The sequence below is a fragment of the Pseudonaja textilis genome, chromosome 1 (assembly GCF_049901715.1).
Source record: "Pseudonaja textilis isolate UNSWEBS1 chromosome 1, rPseTex1.2, whole genome shotgun sequence".
In the NCBI taxonomy this organism is placed as follows: Eukaryota; Metazoa; Chordata; class Lepidosauria; order Squamata; family Elapidae; genus Pseudonaja; species Pseudonaja textilis.
In genome coordinates this window covers 268,962,161-268,982,456 of record NC_141990.1, presented here as the reverse complement: position 1 = coordinate 268,982,456, position 20,296 = coordinate 268,962,161, and the positions used below count along the sequence as shown (strand labels likewise).

The 20,296-nt window shown below is 37.2% G+C and overlaps 1 protein-coding gene across 3 annotated transcripts in view; it reads right to left on the bottom strand.

The window, feature by feature from the left end:
- Positions 1-1,132: 1,132 nt before the first annotated feature.
- Positions 1,133-20,296, bottom strand: part of PSEN1 (presenilin 1) — a 30,248-nt gene continuing 11,084 nt past the window's right edge. For all 3 annotated transcript variants that reach the window (XM_026709223.2, XM_026709214.2, XM_087921749.1), the window contains 6 exons: positions 19,736-19,956; positions 15,776-15,874; positions 14,512-14,598; positions 10,554-10,727; positions 6,245-6,363; positions 1,133-4,541 (listed from right to left, as the gene is read on the bottom strand). In XM_026709223.2, coding sequence (XP_026565008.1) covers positions 4,386-4,541; positions 6,245-6,363; positions 10,554-10,727; positions 14,512-14,598; positions 15,776-15,874; positions 19,736-19,956 — 856 coding nt within the window. In that variant the 3' untranslated portion in view covers positions 1,133-4,385. The remainder of the gene's footprint in view (positions 4,542-6,244; positions 6,364-10,553; positions 10,728-14,511; positions 14,599-15,775; positions 15,875-19,735; positions 19,957-20,296) is intronic.

Genomic DNA, 20,296 nt, shown 5'->3' with positions numbered 1-20,296 from the left:
ACATTTCTTGTGATACTTGTTAAGTGGATCACTGCAGTTGGTAACTTAGCAAGGTTTTATGAGTTTAATCTTCTTGAACTGAAGCAAGTATCTCCACACATATACGTGAATAGAATATCGTTTTTAAAACACATTTATTCCTTACCAGGAAAAGGTCTGGGGGAGAAATTGAGCATGTGTGTGTGCACGTGTGTATATATGTATATCTGTATGTGTGTGTATATGTATATGTGTGTGTGTATACACACACACACACACATATATATAATTTTCTTAAGTTTTCGCGGGTACTTACATGTATGTTATTCAGCTTTGTTAGGGTATTTTCCCATGTCATTGTAGCTGTGCTTTTAAAATTGTAGCAACATTTCAGCAGACTCTCATCTGCCATCATCAGGCTTCTGTATTGTGTTCGTCTGTGAGTCAGACTTTTACAGTTGTTTCAGTTTTAAATTTGGGGCTAACCTACTGCTGTGCCAGAATGGTTTTTTCTTCATCCTGATTGGTTGGGAATATTGGTCTGTGTTTATTGGTCTTGTAGTTTGCTGTGTTCTGCTTGACTGGTGTTTCTAATATCTTCTGTTTTGTGGCTTTTTTTGTGTCTTGATTGGCTGGCAACATTGTGTTCCTGTATTGGAGGCTTTTAGTGCAGCTTGGCTCTGAGTAAATGGATGGTTATCATTTCTTAGGAAGCTAGGTTTCATCTGGGTGCCTGGTTGGGGTGTGTTTCAGTTGGAGGTATCAGGGGGGATCTGTTTGTGCCCAGGTGTTTGCCTGGCTTGTGGTGTGGAGATTTTTTTGTTTGCGAGTGCAGGCTTCCAAATGATTGACAGTCTGGTGGAATCATCTCTTCTATTCATGCTTTCAGGTCTTTTTTCAACCTCTATGGCTTCTCTGATAATTCTGTGGCTGGGGTTTTCTATAGTGGCTAGGGTTTTGGTGCCAATGAAGTTGGTGCTATGTTGATGCTATACATACATACATATATAGAGATAGAGATAGAGAGAGATAGAGAGGGGAGGGATGGAGGGAGGGGGGGTCTTTTTATATAGATAAGACTTTTATAATTTACATCAAACTTCTGAAACAGAAACATTTCTACTAGTGTTCAGCACAATGAATAAAAGAGACATTGGATTCATGCGTTATTTATTAATAACTGATAAATACAAGGAAAATAGCAACAACTTGTCAAAATTATATCTTGAAAAGATGTTTTTAAAAAGCTTATTCACATTCATTTTATATAATCAACAAACCAGTGTCTGAAAAACAAAATAAAAAGGACTAAAAATCCAATTCTATTGCATTTTCACTATTCTTACTTGTAAACCGGTAATATTACTAGACAAAATCACACCTCTGTACAGGTTCATGTGCTATGGATGTCTCATTGATGATCTTTATGCATCACTGCAAAAGTAATTTATTAATAAAAGTAATCTGTCTTCATCCTAAAACTCTTTCCCTAATGTATTGTACTGTTCCTCTTGCTGCATCAGCAATATGTACAATAGAATCTCAGCTGGAACATCCCTTGTGAAGACACCCAAATTTTCCTCTATACTAAAATATTCTGCTTTTTCAGATTACAGCCCTTAGAAGTTAGATAATTACTAGCATTTGAATACACCACACTGATAGTATATCAAACATTAGTGAAAAATAGGACATTTCCAATTTTGCTATAGATAGTAACTTAGCTTTCATTTACAATCTCTCTAAAGCCCAATGGAAAAAAAAGTACAAGAATTTCACTTTCATGTTATAATTTTTTTAAAACTTTTGACTTGCAAGCTTCTGTTAAACAGTCCCATAACCATCAGAGTCAATTTGATGGTAACCAAAGTTATCCTATATTAAGGGATTCTTAAGGCAACTCTTATGGGCCTCATCAAAACAGCATCTGCCTACAGAGTGGCTTTTCAGAAGGTACTGATGTCTAAATGTGGCCAAACTATTGCCACCTAGAGTTCAACTGATTTCTTGGAAGCTTAAAATGGAGTCATAATTATTTGTAACCAAGTTGATACTTGCTAAATGTCCAAGCTGGTTGCTTTTAAGTCTAGTCTAACATCTTGCTTAATAAGCATGCTTTTTTTTTCTGAACCTGTTTGCATTGTATTAGAGTTGATTATGTTCCTTAAGATCCACTGGCCCTTGCAATTTTGGCTAAAGCAGACAAATGCCCATATTTTAGATTCTGTATGACAATGATTCAGTTCTCAAAGAGATAGTGAGCTCACATCTGCAACATTTGAGATGATGTGTGTAGACCTGTATGGCAGAACACTCCATTTCTTCACTGAAATTAATATTCCCAGAAGAGGCAATTCTGCCCTAAATTACTACTTTCCTAAATATAAGGAACAGTCTGCACAAAGAAGTATTCTATCACAGGAGCTTGTGTTTGCAGTCTATGCTGTTGTTGAAATCCACGGATGCCTCAATCTACCTGATTCCTTCCAAAAGCGTTGGAAATAGAGTTAGTAAAATTCCCTAGGCAATATTCTAGAACTCCCCAAGACACAAAGAAGACTTTAAGTTGGGGAAATGGCCAGTTTCGACACCTTCAGAATTAGGACCTAAAAATGGCTCAATAAGTCAGCGGAGACTCCGATGTTAATTATAAATATGTTTTCAAAAGCTCTTTGAAGTTCACGGAGAGCTTATATGGACTTCTAAAATGGCTGACTGAGGTGTTAGATGATGGGTGGACAACGAGCAACCTGTAGGGTGATCAGGACTCAAATGATCTCTGCGATAAAAGTATCAGCAGTTGCACTGCAGACTTGTGATGCCAAGAACGGTGCTTAGATGAGCTTAGCAGTCGTACCAGACTTTGACAGTCTTCTTTGGTAGTCTTATATTTACAATCCCAGTTTCACAAACCAAAGAAAGATGCTCAAGTAAGTATCAGTACAAACAAAATAGTAACTCTGTGTGTATGTGTGTGTGTGTGTGTAAATTTCATTTTACTGACTGAATGTAATAGGTAGCTGGATGCAATTCAGTGATTTAGGACAAGCTAGGCAGATACATAGAAATGCTCCAATTTCCTCTGAAGCCTAAAACATGACATTTTCAACATGTATTGAGTAAAGAAAGGCAATGGGGTTTAAGGGAAGCACCCGATTGCTGATGGGTTGTTTTGGGGTGTCTGAGTGAAGGGGGAAAATCAACAGAATGGAATATTTTGAACAGAGAATACATGTATTGCACAGTAAAATTAAGTTACTCCTCCCATGCCACCTCCCCGACCCCACAATTTTTTCTGAATGATTTTATGAGCAAGGCTAAGCTACCTTCTAATAATTATAGAACCTATTTGACAATTCCCTATGTATATTCATTGGAGATGTGTTTTTCATTCCCACAAGATGGCTCCATTGCAGTCTGGGAGGGAGACAGTTAATAGTATGTATCTTTTTAATTTTATATTGCAACGTGCATGCATATACACATTTTTTAAAAATAAAATGGTCCCAAGGATTTATTAAAAAAAGTTTCAGAACAAAAGATGAAGTTGGGGTTTGTTTGTTGTTGTTTTTTTTTTAAAAAAAACAACAAGATTTCATTGCAATGTTCTGTTGCTATTTGATGGTTTTTAGTTTCTCACCTCTTCGTTGGAATAAATTATAAAACTCACTTAAAAGCCGAAAGGATATTCAGCATACTTTAAGGAAGGTGAAATACTAGGAAATAGATTACATAGCTTAATAAGAAAGGATATTTTGTTTTTACACAAAGGATCCCAGGATATGCCTACTGTACCCCACATTCCCCCCAAAAAAAAATATTGGCAGAAGAATCTATATGTGTGTTCTGTGCTGATCTGGCAAGGAGGATCGATATAGGCTGTTCTGCAAGTATGACAATTAGAATTGGAAAGAAAGAAAGAAAAAACCTAACACAAAAGTGAAAGACTATTATTTGCTTGATATTTTTTTCCCTTTAAACAAGATAACATTCTTCCCTCCCAGTTGCTCTTCTCTGAGTGGCCTCAGGCTAACAAGCGCTGATAGTTTTCTGTTATGGAGTCACCCTCACTTATCAGACAGTTCAGCTTGATAAATCATCATACCGCTTAACAGTGGATGAATCCTCAATGTTCTTGGTTGGTGCAAGGTGGAACCCCAGGCTGAGCAATCTGGGCTGCTGATGAGAGCAACGGCATCTTTTCTACAGACTGTTCTTTGAAAAAAGATGCAACTGACTGCCGTCGAATGGCAGAAAACCCGCCGGTGAAGAGGCCACTTTTACAAAGAAGAATCCACTAATGCCCAGCATAGCAGCTGCTTTAGGAAATGAGAGGAAGGTAGTTTCTCCCGCCTGTATTTGCTAAATTCAATAAAATGTCTGCAGGTGGGTCAGCTGAAAAGGTGCTAGATATAAAACTGATGGGAAGCTAATTCGTCCATAAAAGGCTGCACCAAGTTATCTGTGGCAAAATAGAAAACTAGCCCAAATGTGATAGAAATTGGAAGAGCTGGTAAGGCCTTCTTAAAAATGGCAAGCAGCAAGAGGGTAAGGCACAGGCCCTGGGGATAAAAAAAAGAGAGAGAAAAAACAACAACACATAAGTTATACGGAAGAGCTCTCATCTCCAAGTATTAGACAGTAGCCTGTTTCCAGAGACAGCAATCTACCCTGGTTGTCCTTCAGAAATAAACTAACAGCCAACAAGGATTGTTCATAAACTAGGTGGGAAAGTCAAGATGGTTAAATTGTCATTCAAAATGGCGATGAGGCAGATTTTTTTTTAACCGCATTCCCATTCTGTCACCTCTGTCACTGTGCTGAATAGCAGAGCATTGTTTACAAGGGATTTGGAGAGAGACACAGGAATCTTTAGTGGAGGGTCCCCAGCTATGCTGGCTGGAGAATTCTGGGAGTTGACGTCCACAAGTCTTAAAGTTGCCAAGTTTGGAGACCTCTGCTTTAGTGGGTAGAAAACCGTTTTTTCAAGCAACGAGACAGATGTCCAATTCATTGTAGAAATTCCACAGATAATGGAATGGAAAAGACTCTCGCCTCTAAACACCAGGAGCAACTCATCAAGCATTTTATAAAAATGGATGCTCAGTTTCTTTCATACTGTAAGCCAGTGGGTCATCTGCATGTATGTCAAGATGGCAGGAACAGATGTGGGTGTGACGTATATACAACTCATATTAAAAAGACAGAGGGTTTAAATCATACCTAGCATTGTGAGTTCTTTTACCACACCGTATGTAGACATTTCTGCTGTAAGCAGACAACTAGTAGCCACATTTTCATTAAGAGTAGAATAGTCTATCATGGAAGCAAGAGTTTTAGTAATTTCTGACAATACTGATCCATGCAGAATATTAAGCTCCTTCTACGAAATTCTATTTTTATAGAAAATAATTTGGCAATTCCAAACGCACAGAATTTAGCTACTGGTGTTCGTCCTCTTAAGCAAATAATGTCTGCAACTGAAACACTTGGAACCTACATATCCTACACCATTGATGTGTCTAGTTTTTTTATGGCTTCTTTTATTAGGAAAACATCATTATCAAGCCAGAATAGTAAGAATGGCATATTAAAAAAAAACCCTGTCCAAACTTGTTATTGCCTAAAATCTTTCAAGACAGAAGCACCTGACAATATTAAAAGAGCTTATGACTAACTCTGAGCATCAGGTACACTGTTCCAGGTTCTACAATTCTGCCCCACTGGGAGGTCTTGTAGGGTGATCAGCCTGAAAGATTGCACATAGGTCAGTTCTGGAGACCTTGCTTTTTAAAAGACTAAGAGAGGAAAGCTTTCTTTCTCTCACCCCTCCTTCTCTGAGTTAGAGTTCCAATTTTCACTTTCAAGTCTGGGCAACATTCCAGCCCAGCAACTAGACATCTCTCTAGATGGATGCTTCTCTGAGAGGCTGAACTTTTTCTACAACCTCTTATGAGAGAATGGTATTTTTCTAGTCAGAACTGACAAGGATTTTACTTTCCTTTTTCTTGTGAAAGTGGAGATAAAATACAGAAACTATCAGCCATCTATCAAATTTCAGTCGGATGAGAGGAATTATCATATATCCATGCTGGAAATAATGTATAATTCATTAAAAAAAAAAACCAGAAAGAAAAACCTGCAAGAAAAAACCTCCTGAAGTTGTCTAGTTGACACATTTAAACAATTCCTAAGAAAGAGCATTATTACATAATTTAACTAATTATGGCATCAATTAAAAAAAGGGAAGGGGAAATATACTCACAATTAAAATGGCTACAAAACAGGCTAAAGTTGTGTTCCAGTCTCCACTGGCTGTTGCTGAAGCTTTGCCAACTAGAACACTGTAGAATATGAAATCTCCTAAGCCAAGCTTAACTCCTCCTGCCAAAGGGGGGGTAAAAAAAAAAACCTCTGCCAGTTAGAAATTAAAACCATTGTATACAGCAACTTATCTTTAGTCACAGTGCATTTACTAAGACCAAGACGAAATGGAACATTTAAAAGTGTGATACTATTTTTGTTGTTGCTGTCAGCTCAATTAGAGATGTTCTCTGCATGTTTTTATCTGAACAAAACTCAAGAAATATGTTTAGCTACCAAATTTCAAATGGATTAATGAAGAAAAATAAACTGGAAAGTAAACTAAGATATAAACAAACCTTTTGGCTATGAAACCCCTTTGCTGTTTCCATAGCCACAAAAAGAAAAAATAAAACTTTTAGTTGAGCATATAGTTTTGTCTTGTCTGGAAAATAAAATTAAACAGAATTCAAGCTATGACTAAGTTTCAGTATGAAGTTAAGAGGCTCCAGTCTAGTTAAACAGAAGGTTGCTGATTTATTTGCTCAATTTGTGAAGGAAGAAGCAATGCACGCTGTTGGCAAAAAGCTTATTTTCATATTTTGCCTTAAGAAGCTGAGATTCAATTGTCGAGGACAACGGACTATGGTAGGAATATGGTGCTAACTAGTTGTGTGCCAGTACGTGTTTAAGAACTGGCTCTGCCAGCTCCAGTGCCACCCCCATATCACTAATCACAAAACAACTGGTTTGCCCATCAGGCATCATCACAGCTCAGCTTTGCTTCAAGCAGCATCCAGAATTCGTGAAAATTTAACAATTGTTTCTCACTACCCACTATGAGCTGGCTCCAGCATCCTGTTGATGATTATTGAACTCAAATGGAGAAACAGTCCAGGCACTGCAACCTATCTCCTCCCCGCTGTTGCTCAGAAGCAGAGAATGCAACTATATTGGACAAATCCTGCTATTATTGCTTTTCTTCTTTATTACACAAAACACCTAATATGCTTCTAAATACTGCCTACAAGATTCCTCTTAATCTTTTTGCCCTTTAGAATGCTGTTATCAAGGAAATTTGTGTTAAAGCCAATGAAATGGCATGCAAAGCCGTTTCAGACTGTTTTTTATTTATAACAACTTTATAGTGAAAAAAACAACTTGTTTTTCTACATAGAGAGAAAAAAAATTGGTAAATTGCACTTGGTGCTCAAAATGATAGCTTGTCATGTGTAACAGCATGTACCTGCCTCAATGTCTCTGATCAAATTCTTGTTATGTTTTAAGATATATGTGTCTACTGAGTGCATTTTTATAATTAAACCCATGTTTACAGGTTACTAACTGATCTATTGCCTTTATGTGCTAATGAACAACTTGGCAGCACTTAGAAGTAAACACTTGATTAACATAAAACAGAAGGGATCTTGATTTTCATCCTAAATTCTTAAGCGCTATCATAATGTTTGGAATTCTATAGTACATCCTTGATTGATTATGAAAATTTACTGGTGCATAATAATCACCTCCAAGGTAGAAAGAAAAAGGGTACATGATTGTGGAAATGAAAAGCCATCAGCCTAAGTGTGTGATGACCACAATAATGCCAAAGCAAGTGTGAAAGCAAGAGGTACACTGGTGTCCTTCGAATTATGCAATCAGAACCAGAAAGACTGTCCAGAGCAAAAGTACTATAGGCATTGCCTCTGACAGAACTAAACTATGCAAGAAAGATTGCAGAAAAGGAGTATTGCAATTCTAAAGATTAAATCTTGAGTAAACAAGGCAACATGTGCCAAGACCTGTATCTTTCCATGGGGAAAAAAAATCAGCTTCTCAACTCATTTTGAAAAGTGAAGCCATGCATGACAACAAAAAACTATCAGATCTATTGCAGTTCTAGTATACTTGTCTGATATTTACTAGAACTGAACTAAGCCACCTCTTCTCAGAATGATACTCATTGAATATATTCCATACTGAGAAGTTCTTAGTGCCCTTAAGACAACTGGTACAGAACAGGTTTCCTGTGAGCAATCTTCTTGAGCTCTCATCAGAGTGCTGAAATTAAGTTTTAGATTTCTAATAAGGAAAAAAAAAACCCACAAATTATACATAGCAATGCTACAATTGTTTTAGAATCTCAGTCTGGAGCAAGGGTCTTCAAACTTGGCAAGTTTAAGACTTGTGGACTTCGACTCCCAGAATTCCTGAGCTAACATGACTAGAGAAGGAATTCTGGGAGTTGAAGTCCGCAAGTCTTAAAGCTGTCAAGTTTGAAGACTCCTGTTCTAGAGCCTAGATTTCACAGAAACACATTTTCTTGGGAGCATGTAATAATGTAGTTAATGCCAGAATGAATACTGGAGCAAAGGTCTCTGATGGCAACTGCTTGGAAGAGAAGATCATTGTCAGCCAAAATAGGATATCTGCCTTCTACATTGATAACATCTGTTCTGTGTAAAGCTTATTTGCTCTAGTCTAGACCTTCCTGTCTTCCGAAGAGGAAACTCTCATTTTAAGACTGACAACAGATTTAATCTGGTCAAGGATTAAGGGAACAAGAGATACATTCAGTATTGAATCTCCCTTGATCTGCTACCATTGCCAAATGGACTGGTTTATGTCTTTTGTCCCTCACTCCAAAGGTCTAATCAATGAGGACATGATTGCAGCATGGCAAATTCCATCCACCTGCTACTCCTCACTGCTGTGCAGCATATCTTATTAGCCTGTCTGCCACTTAACTTCCCTAACGCCTTTCTTTCGTTTGTTCCATTCCCTGCCACCACCTAAATCTGCATATATTCTGAAAAAGGGAATGTTCAATCTTGGATTTTCATTACGGTTTGGGCATAGAGTAGCTTGCACATCCTTTGTACAAAGAATATCCATCTGAAAAGGGAAATTGAAGGTTGCATGGAACACATTTCCCGGCAACTTTGTCAAGGTCATAAGCATCTTTGCCAGAACAAAGATATGAACAAATGAACCAAAAATAGATATAATTATGATGCAGAAAATATGAACTATCAATCTGTTCTTTTTGAAAAGACCAGAGCAATGAATTTCATAAAATTAAAACTTAGCATAAGCTTTATGAAGACTGAAAAAATATCTAAATATCTTCATCAGTGATTAAAAGGAACCCAGGTAAAGCAACAGCAGTCCTCTTGGGAACACGATGGCAGAGATCTGTTTAGGCTTGCCAAAATGCAGTTTATGTTACTTCTATTAAAATACCTCATTATTAAGAGGAATTCTGGCCAGAAAGTCGCAAGGGATCATTAAAATTAACACATTTACTGTCAGTCTGAAAATAATTACACATATCATTCCGCATTCACAACAGTTTTTGATTAATAAATAGACCCATACTTTATATTAGATTGTTACAAACAGCATTATGGAGGTCAGTTTTCATATCAATGGGGTGAGGGACAACATTTATTCCAAGATTTGATACGGTTTCCAGGAGAAACTATTACAGATGGATTACTCACACGTGGGACTAAAGAGTACTTTCTTTTCGTGGTTATATGAGTAAATGAAGCATTTTAACTTTATTCTCATTCCTTGAACAGAACATTTAAATAGTTTGGTTTGGACTTCTTGGTTTCTTTACACCAGAAAAATAGAAGGGCCAAGACCACTAAATTTATTTCCCCGAAATCTTGAGGCATCCACACAAACCTGCTCAAACACGTTCCCAAGAAATTTACTCATGTAACGTTGGCTGAATTTCATAAAGCAAACTCTCAAGAAATGCTTGCCATCCTATCATTCATGAAGAGAAGTTTTCAATTCATTTTAAGAGTGGCTTAAATAAGGAGTTTGGGGAACATAACATAGCAAGAGTGCTACAGCAAAAGTTAAAAATAACACGGGCTGCTGCTTCTATAATGATCAGAAAATTGCATTTTAAAGATGAGATAGGTAACCTGTGGCCCAATTTTCCCTTCTAAAACCCTTGAGTCTCTCTCTCTGACTGTAATTACTTGAGAATACAGCTTACTCCTATTCTGAGATGGGCAACATGAAAATTATAGCTGAAGTTCAAAGACAGGCCTTTTCAAAGAAAAGCCAATCTCTTCAAAACTACCTAAAAATATCCCACCTCTGCCTACGCGGCCTTGTGCCCTTTGCAGCCCAAAAGTATTAAGTAATGTATTTTAGCAACTAAAAGGTTGTCATCCCCAGTTCTAAATCAGCAGTAAGTTTCTGTGTTGCCTGGAAAAACTGGTTTATATTTATTTATACATGTTACTTACTCTCTTCTGGATCCTCGCTTGCTAGGGAATTAGTGGGAAGAGCCTGAACTGCTGCTCGTGTTTCATGGGTTGACTGAATTGGCCCAATCCTGCGGTCTCGTTGCTGCTCCCATTCTGGGTTGAAACCTCCATCATCTGCCTCAGGACCTGCATTCTGGTTTTGATTCACTGTAACTGAAATACACAGGACATTTCTACTACATTGTTGTGATCATCATTCAAATACATCATTAGATTACATGAAAGCTGATAGGTGGGAAAAAAGGTTGCCACTCAGCTAATAAAAACCAAATACTACACAAATGAAACATAAGTTAGGGTGCACCCAAATCCTAATGTTGTCAGGTTCTGCTATTCCACCTAAAATAAAGAACAGCACACTTTGTTTTTTTCCAGTGCTTTATCTCTTCTGCGGAAACACGGCACGAACTGACCAGCAACAAAGCACGAATCAAGTCAGATCTACTTGCTGAACATTGCCTGCCACCAATAAAACTCCGGTACAGCTTCAGCTCCACCGCACCTGGTAATTTGATCCATATAAGAGAAACGCTGTGCTCCTCCCACCTAATACACCCCCTCGAAACTCCGCCACCGCCACACCCAGTGAATTGTTGCCCAAGAAGGGAAATGCTGGCTAAGCAGATTCAAACACAGCACCTTTCCGATGCCCGCACATGCGCCGTCTTCGTTCTTCCACCCATCAGCGCCGATTAGCTGTTTGGTGCTATTCCACCGCCACGGCTCTCCCAATAAAGAAATTAGCGATCATGCACCCCCATCCCCCGGAATGGCAACCCTGTGCTAGGAGAGCTGACAGGGCTCACAAATGTTTGCACATACACGTAATCCTTGACTTATGATCACAATTGAACCCAAAATTTCTGCTGCTAGGTGAGACATTTGTTAAGTGAATTTTGCCCCATTTTACGGTCTTTCTTGCCACAATTGTTACGTGAACCACTTCAGTAAGTTAATTTAGTAACATGGTTTTTAAGTGAATCTGACCATTGACTTTGCTTGTCAGAAGCTTGCAGAAGGTAGGACCCGGGACACTGCAACCGTCATAAATATGAGTCAGTTGTCAAGCGTCTACATTTTGATCATGTGATCATGGAGATGTGGCAACAGTCGTAAGTGTGAAAAATGGTAATAAGTCACGTTTTTCAGTGCCGTTGTAAATTTGAATGGTCACTGAACAAACTGTTTTAAATCAATGACTACCTGTACTTTATTTTTTATAGGTATAGTGATCTTCAATGCAAATAGATTTGAAAAGAAAATAGTTGCAAATCAGTTTTAACAAATGAAGTAAAACTGGACAGTGACATACATTATAAGCATCTAGCACCATGCCAAAGGCATTGTTGCCTCGGTTGGAAAAGCAAATACTATTTACCACACACCTCTGCAAGTTAAGCTATACAGCAGCAAATTGCCCATCGTGCTCCAGTTGTATTGGATTATAATTTCCACTAGCTCCAACCAACATGTATGCTAAGAATCTAATGACGGTCCATTTACTGAAAATGCTACTAGTACATTGTTTTCTTGCTGGCAGTGAAAATATCCCAATAAATTAAATAGTTATCAAACCGCTAGCCTTTTAAGAGTGGATGCCTGAGGATAGCCTACTCATTCTGCCTGGTATTTGATCGTATTCTGATACTGAAAAGCAATCTGATAGAATTCAAGTGAGCTAAGGAAACAATCGTAACTAGAACTTTAGGTGAATGGACCAGTACAATAGACTGATGGTATGTACATAGGATCTCTGCTTTGGAGGCAAATATAGAATGTTATTATTCCCACTAGTCCCTATTATTATTTCTAGCTTGGTTCATATGGCTTTCTAAATTACAAATAGTTCTAAATACTGAGAAACTTGCAAGAGCAATAAAAGAGCTCTCAGGACTAAACGTGTATACCTAAGGAACTAATTATTTTGCTTAAAAAAATAAGATGCTCTTCAAATTTGTACTTCCATTTTATGCACAATTCTATGGAAATAAAAGTACCCTTTAATATAATAGAACAGTACTTTCCAGTGTACATACACCAATGAGAAAATCTAGAAAAATCTACCATTTTCAATTTAACATAGAATAAATTGAGGAACATACCTGAAAGCCAATTTGGTATATTGGTTTAAGACACCAGCCCAGAAAGCAGGAAACTATGAGTTAAAGACCTGATTTAGGTACAAAACGAAGTGGTCAAATTTGGGCCAGTAATCTTTCAGTCCCAAGAATCAGGCAATGGCAAACCATTTCTGAAAATCTTGCCAGGAAAAATGCATGGATTTGGCTTGGCACTCACTGTGAGTCAAGGAAAAAGAACCTACATGTATTCACATGAGGGATTTCTTTCAGTCTTACTAAAATCTGCCCTCTGTTTCTCTTGAAATCTACAATCTCTGACTTTTTAATTAATTTATTAAATAAATATATGTGGGTGCACAACTGACACACAATTTCATTTTACTAGCTCAGAAATGGGGCACTTAGGGCCTTCCAAATGTTGGACATTTTCCATGATCTCTGATCAATGCCCATGTTGGTTGACAATGATGGAACTGAAGTTGAGGTCTATCTGAGGTCTATCGGTTTTTTATCACTATAAAATCCAATCATTCTGGTTATCAGAAAGCTGAAAATATCACAAACTGTTAGTTCTATTCCCACAAATTCATTTGTTTTCAAGTAAGATCTATATGTAAGGAAAGAAAGACAAAAATATGGTAGCTGTTAGTTGGCAACAATCTAAATAGGTAAATCTTTTTTTCAGCCAGGAAACAGAAGGAAAAATGTACAGGTTAATTTGTTCAGCAATTGTTCAAAGTTATGATGACATTGAATGAGGAGACCAACAGCTAGTAATTGAGTCCATTGTAGTATTTTCAGTCACGTAATTGTGATTTAGGCACTTGGCAAAAGGTTTGCAATTATAAATGTGGCAGCATCCCATAGTCATGTCATTCCTATTTGAGACCTTCATGGCTTGATTCCAACAAGCAAAGTCAATGGGAAAGCTGCCAGGAGGTCATAAATGGCAACCATAGGTTGTGCTTCACAACTATGTAGAATTCACCACTATATCACTATAACTGGAACTGCCAGAGCTGTTGTCATAAATTGGTGTGGTCACATGACATCGTGCTCTATGACTTAGTAATGGAGTTTCCAGTCCCAATTTACCGTCATTAACCCAGGACTATCTGTAAAGTGTTTTGCATCTTCTTCCTGGCCAGATATTATCTGAGAACAAATCCATATTTTTCTTTCGTGCTTGCTACCTCGTTAGGAGTGTGTTTATTGTACTCAGTTAAATATATTTCATAATGTTTAGTAGCGAAGTAGATTTTTCTCCCCATTCTTCAAGATTTGTAAAAAACGACTTTTCTAAATGTTACTTATTTTTTATGATTTATTTATTATTCGATTCTCACCAGACTCAAGGTTGACTTCCATCCTTCTGAGGTTGGTAAAATGAGGACCCAGATTGTTGGGGGCAATACGCTGACTCTATAAACCCCTTAGAGAGGGCTGCAAAGCACTGTGAAGCGGTATATAAGTATAGGTGCTATTGCTGTTAAATGCCTCTGTAGATTTTTTAAAAAGGAATTGAGGCATAAAAGTAGAAGCTGTGTTGTTAAAACAGCATCTTTATTAGAAAATAAACACCCAAGCCTATACTTGCAGAATTCACTCCGCTCACTTTTTACAAGGATTCCTGGAGGTGAGTGGAAGTAAAACTATCTCAGGATAAATGATAAGGAAACATTTTTCTGGCAGAGGGATTCAAAGTAGTGTGCACTGTTTATTCTTCATTGATGGACACAAGTTCAGTATTTAAATAGTAAATACCTTCTGCAAATTTAAGAAACATGAAACTGCTTGACAATTCTTATTCTGCATTTCTCACACGACTTCACAAAGATTAAAAAAAAAAATCTCACCTTGCTGATTGCAAGTGGCATTTTTAGAAGCTCCCTTCTGGACTTCGGGATCTTGTTCAGCCATATTTACTAGCCATATCATTGTTGCTAATGGAAAAAAGAAGACCTCTGATTTATTGCTGCTATATGCTATTTCACCACATTATCACATATATATATATATATATATATACACACACACACACACACATTATACACACACACACATTTTAAGTATTTTAGCAATGTTCTGTTGTGTTATACACACAGAAAACTGCAGTGACCCTTGCAATGAATTCCTCTAAGATGTTGTTAAAATGGAAGACAATAGCAAACCTTCTTTTTTATATTTGTGCTTTGTGCTCATTGTTATTAAATCGAAAGACAATCTTAATACAATGGTACCTTGGTACTCGGCTGCTTTGAAACTCATCAAAGTTGGTACTCAACATATTTTGACATGAAAATTTTGTCCCAGCATTTGTCATTTGTTTGGTACTCAATTCACAAACTAGAATTCAGTGCTGGCTGTCTTGTGACTCATTACATTATTCCTAATGGGAAAAATTTGTTTGATACTCATTGTTTTAGGTACTCATGATGCCTCCTGGATTCAATTAATGATGGGTACTGAGATACCACTGTAACAAATGAATATATACTGCCTGAAAAATAAGTATTGCATTATACCTTTGTAAAACAGTTATTTATGGTAATTTTTAATTACCATAAATGCATAATTAAATGACAGCAGACCCAACAGATATTATACCTTAGAAAAATATATTTTTCAAAATGTGCACCCAGCTAAAAAGGTACTCTTCTTTAATCTTGGTAGTTCTGTCATGGCCTCATTTCACTGAAGGATCAGTTGATACTCTGTACCATAAAACCAATCAAAATCCCTGAAATAGTCAAACCATTTGGGATCATGTAGGATGATTTTTCCCCTTTTTAAATAGCAAACCTTTAAAAGTACAGTGTATTGCTTAATTTCTGCTTCACTGCAAAGTCACCACAATGGGAAAATGTGTCATTAGTTTGTTATACGTAAACACTACATTTTTGCTGCATTTCATTTTTGCTTCTGTAGTCAAAGGAAAAAACTACTAATTGGATCATCTTCTCCAGCCCATGTTTTGAACTTTTGAGCACACAACAAAAGACCTGTTTTCCTATGAAAGGGAACTGTGACACACAGGATCTAACATTTCATATCTTAATAGAAAATTAGATAAATTGTTTTCCCTCAGTTCAAAACAGGCATCAGATAATCCGTTCTTACATGAGTAAATGAGTGCTGGGAACAAAGTTTCATTTCTTTCTTGAGCTGTTTCTACTAGCATACGGAGAGGCCCTCTGGGAGACAATACTGCAATCAGATCTGAAAGAGATATTGAGATTATTTTTTTAAAACTGGAAAAATGGGTCCTCCATGGTTAGAAAGAAACAGTAATATGAATGTAATAAATTAGAACTGCTTAGTGGGACTTTCATACAATATTTTGTATAATGATAAAAGACTAACAGAAAAATATTGTTTGGTTCAATCTATTTAATGGCCCAACCTGTGATATGCCCCACATTTTTAGAATAGTTAATAATTAAAAAATCATAAAGATACATGCTACAATAAATCTTTTGATTAAAAGTCATTATTACTCTTAATCCTGAATTCATTGCTACTGTGCTACGAGGATAAAAACTGAAACCAAACCAATGGGGAAAAAAAAAACAAAAATAAAAAACGAAACAAGACATTTTAAAAATTGGAAGGATAAGACTTAGCACAGTGACATTCAGAGAAGAAAATAAAGGATATAGAAGAAAACAGCCTGTCTGAATTCCGTATTTACTTTTATAATTAAAGCGTGATATCTAATTGATATCTTTCTTGTGGCAAAAATTTGTTCAGTCTACCAGAGGCTTCTATCAGTTAGATAGAGGGGGAAGCAGTTTCTGATTCCCCCTATATGCTTTCTGGACTAAAATTCATACAGCCATGTAATTTTAATTTTGGGATGCATTAGGTATGACTTTATGAAGCAGACCACCTCTGAATGAAATCATCCTCAATCTCTATATCTCATTTATGTATATATAAACATACCAACAATTTACATGTAACTTTTCCTATACAACAGCTTTTTTAAAAAAAATTAAGTATGTGCAGCGATTGGTCCCACTCCAGATTTTAAGCCAAATTGTAGCAATCACATTTGTATATAGTCCTATTATAAAAAGGACAAGCTTTCCTTGCTTGAAAAAATAGCAGAATTACTTGTTTGTTAAAGCAATTTTCCAATTCCATTGTTGTCCACCAAACTTTATGGAGACAAGGTGCTCAGATATCCTTGGCATCTTATCACAAGGCTCTATAAGGAAGTTAGTTAAGTCATGGCAATTCTCCATTTTATTGGGGCCTCTGGGGTTAAATCTATTCCTGCCCTGCCTCACCCAATGCTGCAACAGTTTTCTTCAGACTTGAAAACTCAACTGAACACTTGGGCAGGCCTTAGATTTAGCTCAAATATTAGTGATTAAAACAGCATCTTTATTTTATTTAAAAGAAACAATACCCAGCTACAGAGTCACATCATGTTATGAGGCATAGACACCTATTAGGTGCTTAATTTCATTTTCATATTCAGGAAAAAAATCAATAGTTTGAAATTCCTGTGTTTCTCCAGTTTGGAAAAACCCTTCTCTTACCAAATACATTTTTTTCCTTTAAGGTTTACATAGACTCAGTTGATAATTGTTGTAACCATAGAAGTTAACAGTCAGTAAAGTTACTAAACTTACAATATAAATGAACTATACTTAATTATAAGATAGTACAGTATTTTAAATCACTGTAATTTGATGGCACGTTTCTGAACAGAAGAAGAAGAATGTTTTTGCAAGTTAATTTGGATTCCTTACAACTTGGGGAAAAGTATATGGTATTTCAAACTTGTTTGTCTGCATAACTTAAAATGCTGCCAAACTGCTTGTTCCCACTTGAAAATCAAACTGTTGTGTTTGTTTGTTTGTGTGTATGAAAGAAAAAGAATACTTCAAAAACTAGAGCTGTTTTACACTGTGAAAAGTCTTTGGTACTTACAAAATTTAAAACATAAAAGTGTGTAAGCAATATTTTTCTTTTTTTAAAAAAAACACTATGATGCTGGTAAACTGGAAAACAAATGAACATACACATTAAAAAGATTTTTGTTTAATCTAACAAATTGGGTTGCAACCTTTAATTCTAAATGCACACCTCATTATATTTTGTTTATTTGAGTATTTTGATGCTCTAAATATGTTTCCTTTTACATTTCAATATTGCAGCAGTTACCTCGATCTCTATCATTTTCAAAGTTGAGGACTTTTTTTCCCCCAGAATAAGAGCAACTTAACAGCCAGCTAATTTCCTACACCGTTCAGCCAAATGTATATGGGAACCCCAAAAGCTCCCGAGTAAAAGAATGTGGCCTTTGAAGACGATGTGTAGCTACTATGCTTTATAACTATATGCACTGAATCAATATATCAACTCTCAGCCCAGATCAACATTCATTCATCTCTAACATGGAATCTACAGTTGCTTGAGGGAGAATCACGAGCCCTGGATAGAATGCAAAGACCAATTAACCAAAATCTGTCCCTGGAGAGTTAGCATTTTATCCTGAAAAAAGACTAGAGAATACTCTGGGAGAAAAGGAGCAAGGAGCTGTGTGCCAAGGTGAGAGGCTAAAAGTTGTGGGAGGGAAGGAAAGAGGAATTTTCAGGTAATAACCAAATATAAGAGGGAGACAAGAGATAACGCTCATCTTTTAATATTACTTTTCATACTACATAGAAAAAAGAGTGTTCCCTTTTAAAATAAAAAAGGAAACCAGGATTCTGCTGTAGTCAATAATTTTTTTCTAGAAAGAACAACATTAGCACATAATGTGGTAAAAGGGAGCATCTGCTCAAATATAACAAGTCCCATCCCTAATGGTAGTCATTCAGCAGAATATCTTTCCCAGACATGTTTTCTATCTCCACTGAAAACTGGTAAGAAACTTCTATGGCTGAGGGACATTTGGCAGAAAGTACACTTCGACAAAGGATGTTCCTAGATGATACAATAGCATTTGCGACAGATTTCCAAATTTGACAATGCATGGGTCCTTTCTGCATAACTCAACTGACACAGCCTTTGTTAGAAAAAAAATCCCAGTCCTATTCCTCAACGGATAACTAAAATTGCTTCAGTTTAGCAAGGCCATACAGGCCAGGCTCTGCTCTCATGTTTGGCCATCCCAAAGAGCAATGAAGGAATGCTCACTGATAGTTAGTAAATTTTAGCCAGTGGCAAGAGTTTGTGAAAGTTGAAGTAACAAAACTGAAAGGCAATCCCATCTTCAATGGTTGGGAATTATATGTATTTCCTGAAGTAATTTCTGTTCTGTGTCACCTAGACCAGTGGTCGCCAACCAGTGGGCCGGGGACCACTGGTGGTCCATGAGAAAAATTTGATGGTCCTCAGAGAAATGTCCCCTGCAAAGCAATTAATCCAGGCTGCATGGGAACACAAGCTGGCTGACCACATGTCCTACCCATCTGCTGGTCCCAACCCTTTGGATGCGTGCAAACTTTACCTTGAGTAGAGCCACACAAACTACAACTGAAAGGTAAGATCAATGGCGGGGGAGGGAAATCCACCCCGGGGTGGCTTGCTGACATTGGTGGGAAAGTCGGTCCCATATTCTAGAGCTGCAGTAGTCACAGGACTGGCCCTTTGGTCATCTCGGAGCAGTTCCTCCAGTCCATGGCAGGCCGGTGCACCCAGATGGAGGAGCAGCTGCTCCGGGATGACCAAAGGGCTACTGGACTACTGCAGCTCTGGAATATGGGACTGACTTTCCCACCAATGCCAGCAAGCCACCATCAGTCAAAATTCATATTAGTGGCTCGCGGGATTTAAAATTATGAGTTTGGTGGTCCCTGAGGTCCAAAAGGTTGGCGACCCCGGACCTAGACTCCCTCTCCTACAGACTCCCTCTCCATTTACACGAGATTGAGAGAACCCAAGCACCCATGTTGTGAAAGTTCCCACTGCAAAACTTGAATGTGTGATCCAGATTTATGATATGACTTCCAAATCATTAAAATAACCTGGCATCCCAAACATACAAAGAACACCAGCTAATTTTTTTGAAAGGGTTTTCAAGGGCTTTTACTCAAAACTCAAATGAGGATAGAGGAATCTTACCATATACCGAGATGACTGCCAAGATGAGCCAAGCAGTCCATTCCGGAAGATACTTTATAAACACCAAGGCCATTAGAGCACTTATCATAATGAGGTAGGCTTGTTGAAGACGGAGCGGGCCTTTCCAGTGAACGCAGATCATTCCAACCACCCCAAAGTTCCAAATCATGAGTGCCACAGTAATGTAATCCATGGCAACGTTATAGGTCTTAAAAACCTCCCTAAGACACAAAGACAAAATATTAAGAGGCATTTGTGATTTTGACAATGGTATATAGTGAAAAATTATGATAGTCAAATAAAGCACCTTGCTCCTTTCCTTGCCATCTTTGTTAAGTTTTAAGTCAATTTTAGCGTTAATTTTTTTTGTTTTAATGTTTTGATGTTCATTTTGTTGCTTTTATTGGTTGTAAGCTGCCTAGGGCTGACTCTAGTTGAGATGGGAGGAATGGAAGTTTAATAAATAAAAAATAATGAACAACTATTTCAATGCCAAATCAATAGTGTTATCCAGAAATACAAATGATTCAACAGAAAATAAAACAACTGCACAGCATTGTA